Source organism: Humulus lupulus, chromosome 1, assembly GCF_963169125.1.
Source record: "Humulus lupulus chromosome 1, drHumLupu1.1, whole genome shotgun sequence".
NCBI classification, from domain to species: Eukaryota; Viridiplantae; Streptophyta; class Magnoliopsida; order Rosales; family Cannabaceae; genus Humulus; species Humulus lupulus.
In genome coordinates, this window is record NC_084793.1 from 84,349,318 (window position 1) to 84,366,076 (window position 16,759).

The window sequence follows — 16,759 nt, forward strand, 5'->3', positions numbered from 1 at the left end:
AAAAATGAGATTTTACATCACTTAATTTTTACATATTTGTGATTATATTATTATATTATGATCATTATAATAAGAATTTTAGCTAGAGCTACTAGTTATCATATATATATACAATTATACGCGTGTATTATATAATATAACATTTTTTATTAATGATCACTTTAATAGTGTCTTCTCAAAAATATATTTAAATAGATATAATGTTATTATTGAAATTTATTTAATATGTGTGAATTTATTTTAATAAAATAAAATTTTCAACATTAATTTTGAACTTTTAATATTGAATAAATAACATTTTACCCCCAAACTATGATCGCTATATGATCGTACCCCCTGAATGATTCATGCTGTTAAAAATTCCCCTCAAACTATATACGTTACTGAATATGGGACTTCTGTGAGATTTCGTCCTAAGTGACTAAGAGATTGTTGATGTGGTATTTTGTTTGTTGATGTGACACTGTCATGTGTAGAATAATTAGTAATTTTTCCTCCGAACTTTGATATCTACCAAATAATACCCATTTTATTAAAAAAAATTAATTTTTTTTCTAAAAATAATAACTAAATCCTTAAAAAATTAAAATTTTAATTAATAACAAATAACTGTTTTTAACTTTTTCTTTTATTTTACAATATAAAATAAATCTAATAATTTAAAATAAATACTAAAAAAAATAAAAAATTTATAGTTAAAGAGAATGGCGAATGATTTAAATAAAAAATAATATATTTAAGAGGAGGAGGGCGTTGGGAAACAAACTTTGTTTTATGATTTATTTTTAATTTTTATTTTAAGATATATTTATTTTATATTGTAAAAGGAAAAAAAAAAGTAAAAAAATATTTGTTATTAATTAGATTTTTAATTTTTGAGTATTTGAAAATTTATTTAATTAATTAGAAACTTTTAGTATTGTTTATTTTCTTAAAATGATTTTTTTTTTAATTTTTAAGGATATAATTATTATTTTTAAGAAATATTAGGTTTTTAAAAATAATAATAATAATAATTTTAATAAAAATGACACAATTTGGTAGTAGTCAAAGTTTGGAGAGCAAACTTGTTAATTATTCTACACATGACAGTGTCACATCAACAGACAAAATACAACATCATCAATCTATTAGCTCTAAAACAAAATCTAACAGAAACCCTATATTTCAGTAGCGTGCATAGTTCGAAGATAATTTTTAACATCGCGAATCATTCAGAGGCACAATCATATAATGGTCATATTTCGAGAAAGGGAGCAAAAATATTATTTATTCTTTAATATTTAACAACACTTCAAATATAGTTTACCAAATACTTCAAATATAGTTTAACAACACTTCAAATAGAGTTTACCAAACACTCTGCTACAGCTTTTCCAACACAGCAATTTAATTTCAAACTTTGCAGTTGTTTTTCCCCACAGTACAATTACATCTGCTTTTTCCAAACTGGCCCTTAGTCAAGAAAGAAAATAATGACTAATACCTGTGATCTTGACTGGTGTTCGATGTAGAGAAGGAACGGAAAGGAGAGAACCCTTCGCTACCTTTGGCTTTGGGTTCTATTAATTGTATGATAGTGGAAGACACCATGCATGCTTTTCATTGATAAGGACACGTGTATCATTTATCTTCAACACTAATACCAAGAAGTATTTCACATTGTTCTGAAATAGTCAGCAGCAGTACTAAAGGCAGAAACAAGACAAGTTGTTCCCACTACTTGCTTCAAGTTTCGTGTCCCAGCAGCAACAGTGGCCCCTGCTACAGCGCCCGCAACAAGAGCATTCACCTAAAAAAAATTACATAATCATCAGCAGGGCATCATGCTAAAGTGTAATCACACTATACTTCAAAATTTTCTGTTTAATATATATGAATCCTAAAAAATAGGATTGCAAATACAGACACAAACAAACAAACAAACATATGATATTCACATATATACAAACATCTAAACACTCATAAGTTGATTAAAAGAAACACCAAAGAATATCCAAAATCTGATATTCTTATATTGCACAAGAAATTTTTAATTTAGAACTTACTTTATCACAAGTTTTACCAAGCTCTGGTCAGGAAGGTGCCTCTTCAAACAGTTATACAACTATAAACAGTGAAGAGTGCTGGCATAGACAAATATATAGGAAGTTACATCCTCCCTCCCCATTCTACCACATCAAAATACCCTATAGCACTTGCTTCGGTAGTGCCATTGCAATGATAAAAAGGTACAAGTGTAAGTGTGAGGAATTAGCAGCTGGCAGCACAGTATAATGCAGATATTGCATCAATTATATTGACCAATACTGCAGATTGAGCAGCCATTTCATGGTTTTTCCGATACATTAAAGATCAATCGAAAATATTTGGAAATGTCGTAAGACTAGCATAGCACCACTCGCTTCCCTAGCTCATAACATGTATGGTTCAACAATTCTTGTATCCATCCAATCTTCAAGAGCACTCAATAATGCTAATAATTGGAGAAATCTCTTCACTACACCCCAGGTGGTGTCAAGGATTGGGATGAAAATTGAAATAATAATAGTAACAAATGAAATGAAGCAGAAAAAAAATCTTTCAAGCAAGTACCATCAGGCCAAACTTAACTGAGCCATAAGATTAAAAAACTAATTGCAACAACAGATACTATACTATGATATGTAATATAGAAAACTAACCAAATCATCCTTTCTTCTGTATCTTTGAAGCCCGCAACGAGTAGAAGTAAAAATTGCAGCAACAAGTCCTAAAAACCAACTTTGACAATCAATTTGACCATAGAAATCATTTTTGTCTTTGATTTTTTGTTTGTTTCTAAAGTTGAAAGAAAATATATTACCACACTGAAAGCCATAGCCGCCTATCGACCTTGCCTGTGTCCATCAGACAAATACAATGAACCAAAAAAATAATTTCACTGCATAAATTCAATAAAATGATACAATGAATAAATAATCTTTGAATTTTAAATAGTTAAATTCAGTACCACAAAAGCAGCATGGGAAAATCCAGTCAAGCCTGCATTTTTCAAAAAAATAAAAAATCACTGGTATGCCTTCGTTTCCAAAGCACTCTATATTCATATACATATATGTATACACAATTGTAAGTGATATAATTACCTTGCTTACGAGCGTCATAAGGAGCAGCGCATAATCCCCATATTGCACCAGCCTGAAATGGGTTTCGATTTGTTTGGGGTCTGATCAGATTTTTTTTGTAAGAAATATACAAAAATTCATACATTGGAACTACGAAAGGCAGAAAGAGAGATTTAAATAAATGAATGGGAAACAGTATTTACGGTTCCGACGCGGAGGACAGAATCTACAGCAAGAGAAGAGCAAGGAGCGAGTCGGCCCAGTTCTTCCTCCATTTACGACTTTGTCTTCGATTTTCCTTTGTTCATTACAACTTGAGCTTGAGGTAGATGTCGAGCTTAAGAGCCCAGAAATGCACTACTATAGGTTAAAAACGGCCGAATACCATCACAGTCTAAATAGAACGTAAATGAGGCGAATCTCAGAGTGATCCGACTCGATCCGAGTAGGCCCCGCCCTGCCCCGATCAGAAGCAACAGGTGTTTGAACCTGATTGGATCTGATCCGACCTGGATGGACTGGATCGGGTCTGACCCGCTTTTTTTTATTAATCACATAATACTTGAAAAAAAGATAAAATTATATTTTATACAAGATTTTTAATGGAGTGTATAAAAATATAAATTTTTTCAAACAAAAAAATTAATCTATCTTTTTTTTTTAAGAATTTTCATTTTCAGGAGTATAAAAATTAGTTTATGTCATAGTTTTACTTTTAATCAAGTTTTATTAATTTGGAAGGGTATATTTGTAATTTAATTATTATTTTTTGAACTTATCTATTTTTTTATATTACTAATTTTATATTAAAATTTTCTTTGGTTATTTTGCACTTTTTTTTTATAATATGAATTGTGTTTAAAATTATTTTTTATTTATTATAAACATTTTTTTCTTTTTTTTTTAGATTGCACGTTTCTTTTTTCAAATTCTGGGTAAGGTATCTGTAAAGCCCCATGTCACTAGACTGCTTCCTGGAATGACGACTAACCCTGCAAACCAACACGAGTCTTTCTAATGTTGTTGTGCAAAATAGATACTAATTGCAAGTGTACACTGTCAACAAGTAATAAGGTGATAAGAACCCAATATCGTATCCACAAAGATTGTTTTTAAGCTTAAAATTGTGAAATTAAAGTTTAGCAAAATGATTAAAAATAAAAGAACCAAACTCAAATTAAATTGGAAGTTTATTTTTTATATGCAATTAAAAATAACTAACAGCTGAATTTAAAATCTAAATTAATGGGATGCAATATGAAAATCAGTTGATAATGAAATGATAAGCTAGGATAATTAATTCCCCCCGTTTTGCAATTACTGGACGCAATGCTATAAAAATGTTGTGGCACACTGACAGTTTACTAATCAAGAATTCTAATCAAGTCCATAAGTTTCTGTCGAAATCAAATGGGTTTAGCTCTCTAATTAAATTACTTATGTCTAAGTTAATTTAATTTCAAGAATTTCATATCAAGCACCAATTTTATTAGATTATGCAAGGCAAAGATATATGTCTATACCCTCACAAAATTTAAATGAAAGAAATTAATCTTGCACCATTCAAGTCTTTTGTCCAATAATTATAATCATTTTCAGCAATCTTAATTGTTTCAATCATTTACTAAAGGTGATCAAGCAATAGTAAATATTAAGCATGAAAATTACTTGAATGAATAAACCTCAATTAGCATTAAGCATCAATAGCAAAGTTCCACAATTGCATAACAAGGTTTTTTAATTATCCTAACTTTAAGAGAATTAGTTCATAACTTTAAACACAAAATAACCCAACTTATAATCATCCATAATCAAAATAAATGCAAGAAATAATTAAGTTCCAAGAGAGAAGGGAAAGAAAAACAAGCCAAGAATATTAAGGAGTGTCCCCCAAATAACCCTTCTCTTTTTGCCTTCTTCCTTAAAATCCTCTCTCTCTCTTTCCTTCTTTCCTCTTTTAATGGCTGCCAAAATGGGTATATCTCTTGCACAGGTGGTTGCCCCTTGTTTCTGTCTATCAGCCGTGTATCCAAAATTAGAAAAGAATACTACTCTTTTCTCAAGGTCATTTCCTCCTCTATGGGCCACGTGGGCCTCTCTTTTCTTTCTTTAATTCATTTTTTTGTTTTTGTCCTCTTTACCATAAATGGGTCCAAGGCAAAATGAAGCCCAATAAGCATTTATTTATTTATCATGCAGCCCAATTTAAATAATCCCCAAAGTGAGCTGGAGAATTAAATGGTAGCTCCCACGTGGGCCATCAAGTAGATTGGCTGGCAGAACGCAATGCTGCAGCATTCCCTCATGCTGAAACTATTTAAAGCTTCAATTTCTTTCCAAATGACCAAAATTCTACCAATCACCTGCCAAGGCAAAATTTCACAATTTAGGATATATTTTTCCAACAATATACTAATATTTAATATTATCTTATTATATTTAATATTTGACAAAACGAGAATAAAGACACTACAAAATACCCTAAAACACTCTTTCTTGATAAAATTATAAGTTTAAAAGCATAAAAATAACTCTAATTCCTAGAGTTATCAAACGTGCTTTGTCCTCACTCGCACGCTTCCTAAGAAAACTTCTCAGGAGGTCACTCATCATGAGACTACTCCAGGTCAAGCACGCTTAACTTTGGAGTTCTCAAGTGATGGACTACCGAAAAGAAGATGCATCTTGTTGGCATAGGTAGTACTCATCAATACATTTATGCCCTCTTCAACTATGTAGTCCCATACCTACATAGCCTTATAATCATCACACTTGACCTTCCCCAGGCAATGTGGGATTGCACACCTTTTACCCGATCTTTCCCCCTATGGATCACGGGATTCTGACTGTCACGGTATCCAGTTACTTAATTGATCTTTGACAGTTATGTAAAAAAAATTTCTTAGAGCTAGGTTAAATAACATGTACCAGGAGGTGTAACCAATTATCCTGATAGGAGTAACTTCTGTCATAAGGGGGGTAATCAGTTACCATAGGAGGGGTGACAGATTATTCATATTAAATATGAAAAGAAACATCAAATTTGAATGACAAATAGGAAGAAAACTTCATTAAAAAAAAGGAAGAAGTAACTATGATTTTAGTATCATAGGTAACCAGTTATTATAAAGAACCTAGAAATATACACACATCAGAACGTGAAGATAACCAGTTACCCTGAGAAATATACACACAGATAACGGGAAGGTAACCAATTACCACAGATTTGAAGATAGAAAAAAAAAATTAGATCCACCCATTTTCCCTTCTCTCACATCTTCTTCATATAATTTTTTTTTTCTAGATTTGAATGTTCTCATCAGGGTATTTGGTTATCCATTCACGTTTTCATATTTTTATTAGTTTTATTTCCAAATTTTGGTGTTCCTATAAGGGTTGCAGTAAAAAGAAAATGCTAAAAAAATTGATTTGAATTTTTTGACATATAGTGGAAAACTATAAAAAAAATTACAATAGTAAAAGATAATAAATAAAAAAAATAGTAAAATAGTTATGTAATGTTAAAATATATGTGTGAAAAAAATGAAAAAAAATTGAATGAGAAAAGAATAAGTACAAAAAATGAAGAAAAAAGAAGGAAAAAAACTTAGGAAAGAAAACTAAAAAAATATTTAAAAAAAAAACAAAACAAAAGAAATGATGAAGGAAAAAAAAACAAATGAATGAATAAAAATGAAAAGAAGAAGAGGAAAAATAATTGAAAAATGGAGAGAAAAAAATATGAATGAAATAAATGGTAGGAAAAATGAGAGAAAAAAAAGTAGAAAAAGCTCATATGTTTGAAAAAAAGTGCAAGGAGAAAATAATAAATACAAAAATGAAAAAAAAATAGAAGGAAAAAATGAAAAAAAAAATTGAAAAAATATGAAGAAAAAAAATAATACAAATGAAAGAAAAAAATAGATAAATGAATAAAAATGAAAATAAGAAGAAGAATAATTGAAAAATGAAAATAAAAAAAAAAGGATAAAGGAAAAAATTTGTAGAAAAAAAAGAGGAAAAAATGGAAGGAAAAAAAGAAAGAAAAAATAACCGAAAAAATAATTAAAAAATTACCTTCAAAATCAAAGAAAAAATAACTATGTTAAAAAAATATGACATTTTCACATTTTAATTAGTTACTAATTGTATTTCTCATACTTTAATTTTTTTTTTAATAAATTTTCCCATACAAAAATTAAAAAAAGTATAATTCTCATATTTTTGCACATTGATGGTATAAAAGCCATATTTTTAAAAAAAAACCCCAAAGTATATAATAGGAAAATTAAAAAAAAAAAAAACCCAAGGTTTATAATTTCTAAACTTTAGTGAAAACCCACAAAAAAAAAATCCATATAAAACCAAATTAATCAAATTACATTTGAAGTTATTTTCTATGTCATTTTACTTAATTTTTTTCATTTACGTTTCATTTTATTGTATGCATTATAGATTTGATTGAATCGTATCATTATATCATTAATTATATTAATAATTCATTATATATAGTATGCAAGTTTTTTCTAAAATCCATATCACTAATAATGTACTATATTAACTACATTAAATTAATTATAAAATCTTTCACATACTACCATAATCTTAAAGATTTATTATGTATGGTCCTACAAAGAAAAGAAAAAAAAGTATTAATAATAGAAGTTTAATAATTTATTTGATTTATTTTAAAAAAGTAAAACAATTACCATAGTTGGATCAACGCCATTATGGGTGAACATTTGACTCGAAAAATCCGCAGCCCGAAAACCCGTATTTTGGGAAAACCCGTCGAAATCAGGTTAAATCCGACCCGAACTCGACAAAAGTCGGGTCGGGTTCGGGTTCAAACCCGAAATTCGAAAAAAATGGTATTTTTGAAAAAAAAAGTGTAAAAAAATGGCATTTTTGCAAAATTTAGCTTTTCGGCCCAAAACCCAATAGGCTCAACCCAACCCAAAATCAAACTTGAAATCTGAAAAAAAAAATGGTATATTTGAAAAAAATGGTATTTTTGAAAAAAAAAAGTGTAAAAAATGATATTTTTGCAAAATTTGGCTTTTCAGCCCAAAACACAAATGGCCCAGCCCAACCCGAATCAAACCCGAACCCGAACCCGAGTAAAACCTGAAACCCGAAAAAATTCGAAAATTTCGGATTGGTTTCGGTACCATTTTTCTAAACCCGAAACCCGTAAAACCCGAACCCGATGAACCCGAAACCCGAAAATCCGACCCGTGTGCACCCCTAAACGCCATTATCTTCATCATTGATGGTGACTAGTTTAGTCGCTCCTGTAGAAAAATAATACAACAAAATATTAAAAAAAATGTTATATATATAAATATATAAAACAAAAGATAAGTATGTTTATCTTGTTTGTCCTTCACCAACCAACTTTGAGTACAGACCAATACCTCTAATGTAGTTGGATGAAGTTTTGATCGATGTGAACTCACATGTCTACCACTAGTGATAAATGCAGACTCTGAAGCAATAGTGCTAATAGGCACAACAAATATGTCTTTGGCAATCATGTTTAACACGGGATATTTAGATCCTGTTACTTTCTAATAATTGCATATATCAAAGAATTCATCAGTCCTAGACAACACTTTCTCATCCAAATAGGCATCTAACTTTGACTTCACATTCTCTGCACCAGATGCAACTCTAACATATGTGTCATAATTAGATAGATCGTCCTGTGTTGAAAAAGATGTTGATGCATTATCCATTTGCTGACTTATTTCGCTCAAATCAGGATTTTGACTGCTTTTTTCGCAATCAACCCTAAGAAGATAGATTAAAGAAATAAGCGAATAGAACACAATGATTTTTACATGGTTTAGGTTATAAAAGAACCCTAGTCCACAAGTCTCTGGTATTAAGATGATTGGAAGCTTGTGAGGGCAAACTTCAATGGTGTATTCTCAGGCAGCGTTTAGATTGCTTTGAGTACAAAGTATTTTCTCTCTAAAAAACCGAACTATTCTGGGGCATTTTTCAGTAATCTGTGTCTTACTTTGTAGGCAGCCTAGGGCATTATTGCGGGGCCCACTGCAGAAAAGTACTTACTTTGTAGGGAACATGCCCTAGGAACTATCAGGGTGTGCTGCAAGTACCTCCATGTCAGACGGAGTAGTGGGTGTACGAATTGTCAAGTCGTACACTCGACAACACTGTTGATGGATCACCCATAAAGGTTTGTTAGATCTCCCTTTGATGCTGCTAACCTGCATTAGCCGACACCTGGCTTATCCTCTAGATCCCGAGGACAAGGTCCTCAACCTAAAATATAACTAATGGCAAGAACCAACCCGTGGACTGCCAAGCACCCTCGGGACATAGCCTTAGGAAGACGTTCGTAGCTCTCGGGACATGCCCCTGGGGAGATGTCGAAGTCCTCCCTCTATCCGAGGGGAATGATTTCCGACTGTAGAGCCAACCTCTCAAGGACTTATCCTTGGGGTGCAGCCTCGTGAAAAGAAGCACATGTCGTACTCGGGTTGCCACATGTCCTATTCGGACGATTAAGTGTCCTTGGGACATTTGCCTCCCAAGTCTCTACTCGTCCTCAAACAGTGGAGACTTAAAACTGAGGAAGACTCTGAAAAGTCCTCAGATAAGAAACGTTGAGACTTATGCTGATGTCCCTACAAGATTTCCTGCCACGTGCTGGAACCCCATTATAGGGCCCAACAATTCGTGCCATTAATGATAGGTAAATTCCGCGGCCCAAAACATCTTTTCCGTACCCTAGGTAACCTTTCAGTTTATACTTGAGATTTCCTTTTCCAATGCCAATGATCACAATCCGCACCTTTCTGATCTAAGGCCCTTGGATCGTTCTCAAGTACCCATGTCCTAGATAATCTGGCAGTTGGGGTGAACTTACTTCGCCCCCAAGCACTGGGTCTATAAAAGGTCGAGAGTCAAATTCCCAACGTTACTCTAGCCCATCTTAAATTTCTAGTGCCTTCAAACTCTTTCGACTTCTCTTAGTCTCTCAAACCACTTTCCGACATTGCCTCATCTCCAGCCCCTTTGTCACCCTGGATGACTGGTGCGAAGCTTCATACTTCTGGGTGAACGACAAACTGTTCTTCAGAGTTCGCACTTGGTTCAACACAATCTGACGTTACATTTCAAGTAAGTATCCCTGAACTGTGATTTTTCGTTTTCATGCGTGTTTGAGAGTTTAAGATGCATGTTTAGGAGCTGTTTTTTGAGCCTTTCAGAGGTTGTTTTTGCCATATTTGCAGTCATAAAGGGCCTAAATGGCTAATTTAACTATTCTGGGGCATTTTTCAGTAATCTGTGTCTTCGGCCTTGATGGTGTTCATCTTTTCCGGTGGTGTCTTCAGTGTCAAGTACTTGGCTCCGGGGACACCCCAGAGCCATCAGTCTATTTCTTTCTCCTTCCCTGAGCAGTTGTCTTAGGGGCTCTCATTTTGGCCCAACTTTCATCGGGTCAAGGCGCTAACAGCTTGGTGTTTGTTTTCAGATATCCAAGGAGCTTCATCAGCTCCACCAACAAGGGTTCTACGCCTTCGACAATGAAATCCTCCTGATGGCTTGAGAGGCAGATTAACACCCCGAGAAGGGGAAACAAGTGGCTGGAAGCAGCTAGGCTCTTACTGTACGGGAGAACTCGGAGGCAGTAGTGGTGAGGCCTTACGGAGCTGGCCTTTCAAAGGAGGAGGCCAACGCTAGTTCGATGTTGTAAGATACCCCGTGTCTTGCCATAGGATTCGAAGCAGAAGACATTCCGAGTAAGCTACAACATCGAGGTGCCTTGACTAAAATACTCACCAACTACGGGGTAGACGACAGCGAGGTATTAGTGCGTCTGGCTCGGGAGGATGAGAGGGCGCACGAAAGTATTCATGGGCTTGGGCCTTGGAGCACCTCACATCTTCAAGCGGGTGCAGCCTTGCCACTGCACCAATATTATGTTGACTTCCTGAAATTTGTCGGCATAGCCCCATTTCAACTGTCTCCGAACGGCTATCAGGTACTGGTCGGACTCTACATCCTATACAAGATCAAGAACTGGCCCACTCCATCCCCCGCTGAAATATTGTATATCCACAGTTTTTGGCAATGCTCGAAGAAAGGGGAAAATGGGGGATATTATACCCTGATGAAACACACAAGTCTGGAGAGAGGCTATAAAGCTCTGTGCGGCAACGAGAACCACGCTCGAGCTTATAAAGATCAATTCTTTTGGGCGGACAGTTTCCCAACAAGGACTAATCCCACCTTCCTCCTGGACTTCACCACCATCAGTAAGTATCGAACTCGAGTAAGTTAGCCCAATGGTACTTAGCTCGTTACTTATCTAAGTTCATATTGTCCTAATCAGGTCTGTATCGCTGTACCCCTTTCGTTGATTCCTTCGACGAGAGACTTCGGGCGATAGTCTCTCTCCTCAACAAGGAACTAGAGCTCCCCCTCCTTGTCACCGATGCCCGTCTTTGACAGTATGGGTTGCTGCAAGCACGACAAAGCACAAATCCGGTGGTCCTTACCCAGTTTTGGGACTCGAAGAGATCTCAGATGGAAGCGAAACAACACACGGATTTCATGGCGGCCAAGGCGCTCCAACAATACCAGCAACGTCTTTGCGAAGAGCACACAAAGAGTGTTCTTGCTATCAAAGTTGTCGCAGAGGCGAATGAAGACAAAGAGATTGAGGTAGAGCTAGAATCGGGGATCGAATCGTCCTCCATGCGTCAAGGTAAATCTCTGATCATTCTTCACTGTGCTAGGCGTGTAGGGGAGGGAACTAGTCTTGACCATATCATTTTTCCTCCCTCCCTTCTTGAATGTGACCAAGTTTCGGAGCGTCGCTGGTCAGCGGAAGAGTACCAAGATTACCAGGATCTCATTGACGCGTTCCTCCACAACCCGAAGAGAAAAAGGCACCCTCACAGCTTTGTGCCTCTTGACGCGTCGAAGGCCATGCGTGCCTCTTGGTTTTGTCAGTGCAAAACCAATTTAACGCAGGAGATAGGTCATCTCATACGCAAATTTTCTAGTATCATCCTGCATTCCGAGGAGCCTGATTGTGGTTGTAACGCCCTACTTCCTTAGAGTCGTTACTAAGTGAGTTAAAAATGTGCCATTAGCTCGCTAATCAGGTTTTAGGTTAAAAGTGTAGCAAAACTGTAATAAAAGTTGTTTAAAAGCATTTGATATGAAAATGTGGTCATTCATTGAAAACGTAAGGAGTTATACATTTGGGATCCCAAAATACTGTTCAGAAAATACTTTACATCTCAAAATACATTTAAGGTCGACCTAAGCTACAAATCAAATATTACAGTACATTTTCCCAAAAATAACCCTAGCCGTGGCGGCCAGGCAGGCCGAACATGTACCCGTCGCCCCACGCTCTCCATACTCATGGTTGGTCGACCTTTCCCTTGCCCTTACCTGCACCATAGTTCACCCGTGAGCCGAAGCCCAGCAAGAAAACTCAACACAGAACAGATAACATATGCATATATATCAACAACATACAACAAAGCGGCCAATAGGCTAAACACATAGCGACCATGTCGTCCTAGGTGCTTTACTAGGCCCTGGGTTCGCGGTCTTCACCGAGAGGATGTCTCAAGCATCCTAGGAGGGTCTCTCCCTAATGGCCTGCACTCTGCATGCTCAATGCAGATCCCGGCTGTAACGCTCCACGTCATTGTGGCTGCTTTCTGGAATTACGACTAGCCCTACAAACCAACACGAGTCTTTCCAGCGTGCTTTGTCCTCACTCACACGCTTCCTGGAAAAACTTCCCAGGAGGTCACCCATCTTGAGATTACTCCAGGTCAAACACGCTTAACTTTGGAGTTCTCAAGTGATGGGCTACCAAAAAGAAGATGCATCTTGTTGATATAGGTAGTACCCATCAATCCATTTAAGTCATCTTCAACTCTGTAGTCCCATACCTACACAGTCTTAGAATCATCACACTTGACTTTCCCCAGGCGATGTGGGATTGCACAGCTTAACCCAGTCTTTCCCCTTACAGATCACAGGATACTGATTGTCACACTAGCCCCTTTCCGTACTCGGCTTCCTGCCATTCTCGGCCTTCACCATTCCCGGCCTTCGCCGTTTCTGGCCTTCACCGTTCACTCATCAATATGCATTACATAGCATAATATCAATAGATATTTAAACATATACTAAACATAAACAATAGTGCTACGCCCTGCATTTCAATCAATAGGGTCACGCCCTGCAATACAAACAATAGGGCCACACCCTGCTCTACGGGTACAACAATTTTCTTACCTATGTCCCAAGCTTCTTGAGCACCGCAATCCCGAGCATAGTCCTCTAACCTAAGCCTCATTGAAAACCTAGTCACAACATATTCATAATAGACATCCATCAAGTTCTAATCCAATAAATAACTTCGGAATATAATTCTAGCCTCCAAGACCTTGGATTCCCGAGCCTTAACATTTGGGTTCCCGAGCTAAAATCCTTCAAACAGCCAATATCTTGCATTTGAGTAGTGGCCCAGCCCCCTAAGGGCCGCGACACGCTCAAGTCAAAGGCAAAATGCCTCTCTATTGTGGGACACGGGTCGTGATGCTCCAAACATTGGGTCGTCGCGCGCTTGGACAGACAGAGGCTTCCAGTCACTTCGACATACACAGGCCGCAGCACGTGAAGAACAGGGTCGCAGCTTGAGCCTCCAAACCCATAAAATCACCATTTTTCCTGCGTTTTCCTCGAGCCTAAACCTCAATTTCATACTCCAAACACCAATTTAACCCAGAATCAAGCCTAGACTTTCCTTCCACACAACCTAGACTCCATAACCAATCTCTGAACAATTTATATACTCAACAACATCCAAAATCATACTTAGAATCCATTTCCATGCAAACATCTAATCCTAGCAAAATTCAACGAAAACTAGTTTTAATTCTTACCTTTGTGATAGTTTCGACCTGAACTAATTCCCCAAATCTTCAAGCTTGCACTCCACCAATTCTTCAGCCTAAATCCTCAAGATTTTATCAAAATTCTTAAACACCTAAGAGAGAAAATGAGAACCTAATGAGAGAGAGCTAGGAGAGACAATCTATTTTTGCTTCCTTTTTGCTTTCCAGAATGTGCTAGTGACTAAGTGTAACCCCAGCTACCTAAGTCTCAAAATTCCAAAAATTCCCCTAAGCCTATCCTCAATCCTCAAGTGCCACAGAGGGCAATTCCGTCAATTGCCCAATCCTGCTAATTCCCCGAGTGTTCCCATAAATCCCCATTTAATCTTGACATGTATAAATCATTACTAAACTACTACTCGCTACTCGATAAATCTCGAACACATATTACGTTCCCAAAATACCCCTAGGCTCCTCCCGAGCCGGGTATTCGACCCCGTTGTGACTTTCTAGCTATACTGCTCCCTAGGACCGTCTCAGATTGTGCATCACAAATATATCACCACTCACTCGTGGTATCAATCATAATATACACAAATATTACATTTATGCCCTCAACGGGCTAAATTACAAATATTCCCCTAATAGCCAAATGGGGCCCACATACATATTTAATTCACCTAAACATGCATTTCTAATCACATAATCAACAAATTTATATATTAACATAATTAAATCAATTATTGCCCTCGCGACATGCTAATCAAGGCCTTAAGCCTTATTAGAAAATTTGGGTCGCTACAACTATCCCCTTCTTACAGAAATTTCGTCCTCGAAATTACCTGAATAACTCGGGATACTGATCCCGCATATCTGTCTCAAGTTCCCAAGTCACCTCTTCCACTTTGTTGTTCCTCCACAACACTTTTACTAAGGTCATGGTCTTGCTCTACAAGACTTTATCTTTTCAATCAAGAATCAGAACCGGCTTCTCCTCATACGATAAACTCTGATCCAACTCCAAGTTCTCATAACTCAGCACATGCGTAGAATCTGATACATACTTCCGGAGCATGGATACATGAAACACATTGTGAACCCCTGATAGAGCTGGAGGCATCGCCAATCTGTAAGCTACCTCTCCAACTTGTTCTAGAATCTCAAAGGGGCAACAAACCTAGGGCTCAGCTTGCCCCGCACACCAAACCGTTTCATTCCTCTTAAGGGAGAAACTCTGAGAAATACATGGTTACCGACTTGAAACTCTACGCTCCTGCGTCTCAAGTTTGAGTAACTCTTTTGGCGACTCTGGGGGGAGAGCATTCGAGCTCTAATCTTTTTAATCGCCTCATGGGTCCTTTGAACAACCTCAGGACCTAGATATCTTCTCTCACCCGTCTCATCCCAATGGATGGGTGATCTACACTTCCTCCCATATAAGATCTCATACGGAGCCACTCCAATGGTCACCTAATAACTATTATTGTACGGAAACTCAATCAAAGGGAGATACTTACTCCAAGATCCCCCAAAATCTAACACACAGGCTCATAACATATCCTCCAGTATCTAAATCGTCCTTTCAGACTGTCCATTCATCTAAGGATGATAAGCGATACTAAACTGCAACTATGTGCCCATAGCCTTTTGTAGGCTCTCCCAAAACTTGGAGGTAAAGGTGGGGTCCCTGTCGGATACTATAGACTTTGGAACCCCATGTAGTCGCACGATTTCCTTCACATACAATTCAGCATACTGCTCCATAGTATAAGTCATCCTCACAAGCAAAAAGTGGGCGGATTTGGTATACCTATCCACAATCACCCACACAGAATCATGTTGTCCCACGGTCTTTGGTAATCCAACCACGAAGTCCATGGTGATATCCTCCCATTTCCACTATGGAATCCCTAGAGGCTGCAACAACCTTGCTGGCCTCTGATGTTCAGCCTTTACCTGCTGACAAGTTAAGCATTTTGCCACATAATCCACCACATCCCTCTTCATTCTCGACCACCAGTACAAAGTTCTCAAATCTTGGTACATCTTCGTCGTAATAAGGAGTGGTATGAGACTCATCTAAGATCTCTCGCTTGATACCAGAATCCATCATAACACAAATTCAACCCTTGTACCTCAGTAGTCCCATCTCCAAAATAGAAAGACTTTAGCCGCTCCGGCCAAGACGCTCTCTTTGTGCTCTCTCAACTAAGGATCCTCCCCCTGTGCCTCCTTGATCCTCTCAAGGAGCGTAGATTGAAGAGTGATGTTAGCTAACCGACCAACCACCAAATCTATACCCGCTTTAGTCATCTCCTTGGCTAACTTATCTGATATTTACCTCGAACTAAACAACTGTCCTGGGCCTTTTCGACTCTGCGCGTTGGCCACTACATTGGCCTTCCCAGGATGATATAGAATATCACAATCATAATCCTTTACCAATTCCAGCCAACATCTCTGGCGCATATTCAGATCCTTCTGAGTAAAAAAGTACTTCAAACTCTTATGGTCGGTGTATATTTCACATTTCTCGCCATATAAATAATGTCTCCAAACCTTAAGTTCAAATACCACCGCCGCCAATTCAAAATCATGTGTGGGATATCTTTGCTCATACTCCTTCAGTTGTCTTGATGCGTAGGCTATTACCTTTCCGGCCTGCATCAGTACACATCCTAAACCTTGTCTCGAAGCATCACAATAAACAGCAAACTTCTCATTGTCTGATGGCAGACTCAATACTGG

The 16,759-nt window shown here is 36.9% G+C and overlaps 1 protein-coding gene across 1 annotated transcript; it reads right to left on the reverse strand.

The window, feature by feature from the left end:
• Nucleotides 1-1,253: 1,253 nt before the first annotated feature.
• LOC133795386 (outer envelope pore protein 16-4, chloroplastic) lies at nt 1,254-3,491 on the reverse strand. The gene is made up of 6 exons (XM_062232838.1): nt 3,311-3,491; nt 3,129-3,180; nt 2,993-3,024; nt 2,846-2,879; nt 2,685-2,752; nt 1,254-1,792 (listed from the first exon to the last, which is right to left on the reverse strand). Exons 1-6 carry the CDS (start codon nt 3,380-3,382, stop codon nt 1,658-1,660), a joined length of 393 nt encoding a protein of 130 aa, XP_062088822.1. The 5' UTR covers nt 3,383-3,491; the 3' UTR covers nt 1,254-1,657.
• Between the last annotated feature and the right edge of the window lie 13,268 nt (nt 3,492-16,759).

Excerpts from the sequence above, each read along its gene's own strand:
- LOC133795386 (XM_062232838.1), bottom strand. The coding sequence starts at position 3,382 with ATGGAGGAAGAACTGGGCCGACTCGCTCCTTGCTCTTCTCTTGCTGTA. Across the intron at positions 3,181-3,310 it reads CTGTCCTCCGCGTCGGAACC|GCTGGTGCAATATGGGGATT; the intron begins GTAAATACTGTT and ends AACCCATTTCAG. Across the intron at positions 2,880-2,992 it reads TTTCCCATGCTGCTTTTGTG|GCAAGGTCGATAGGCGGCTA; the intron begins GTACTGAATTTA and ends TGATGGACACAG.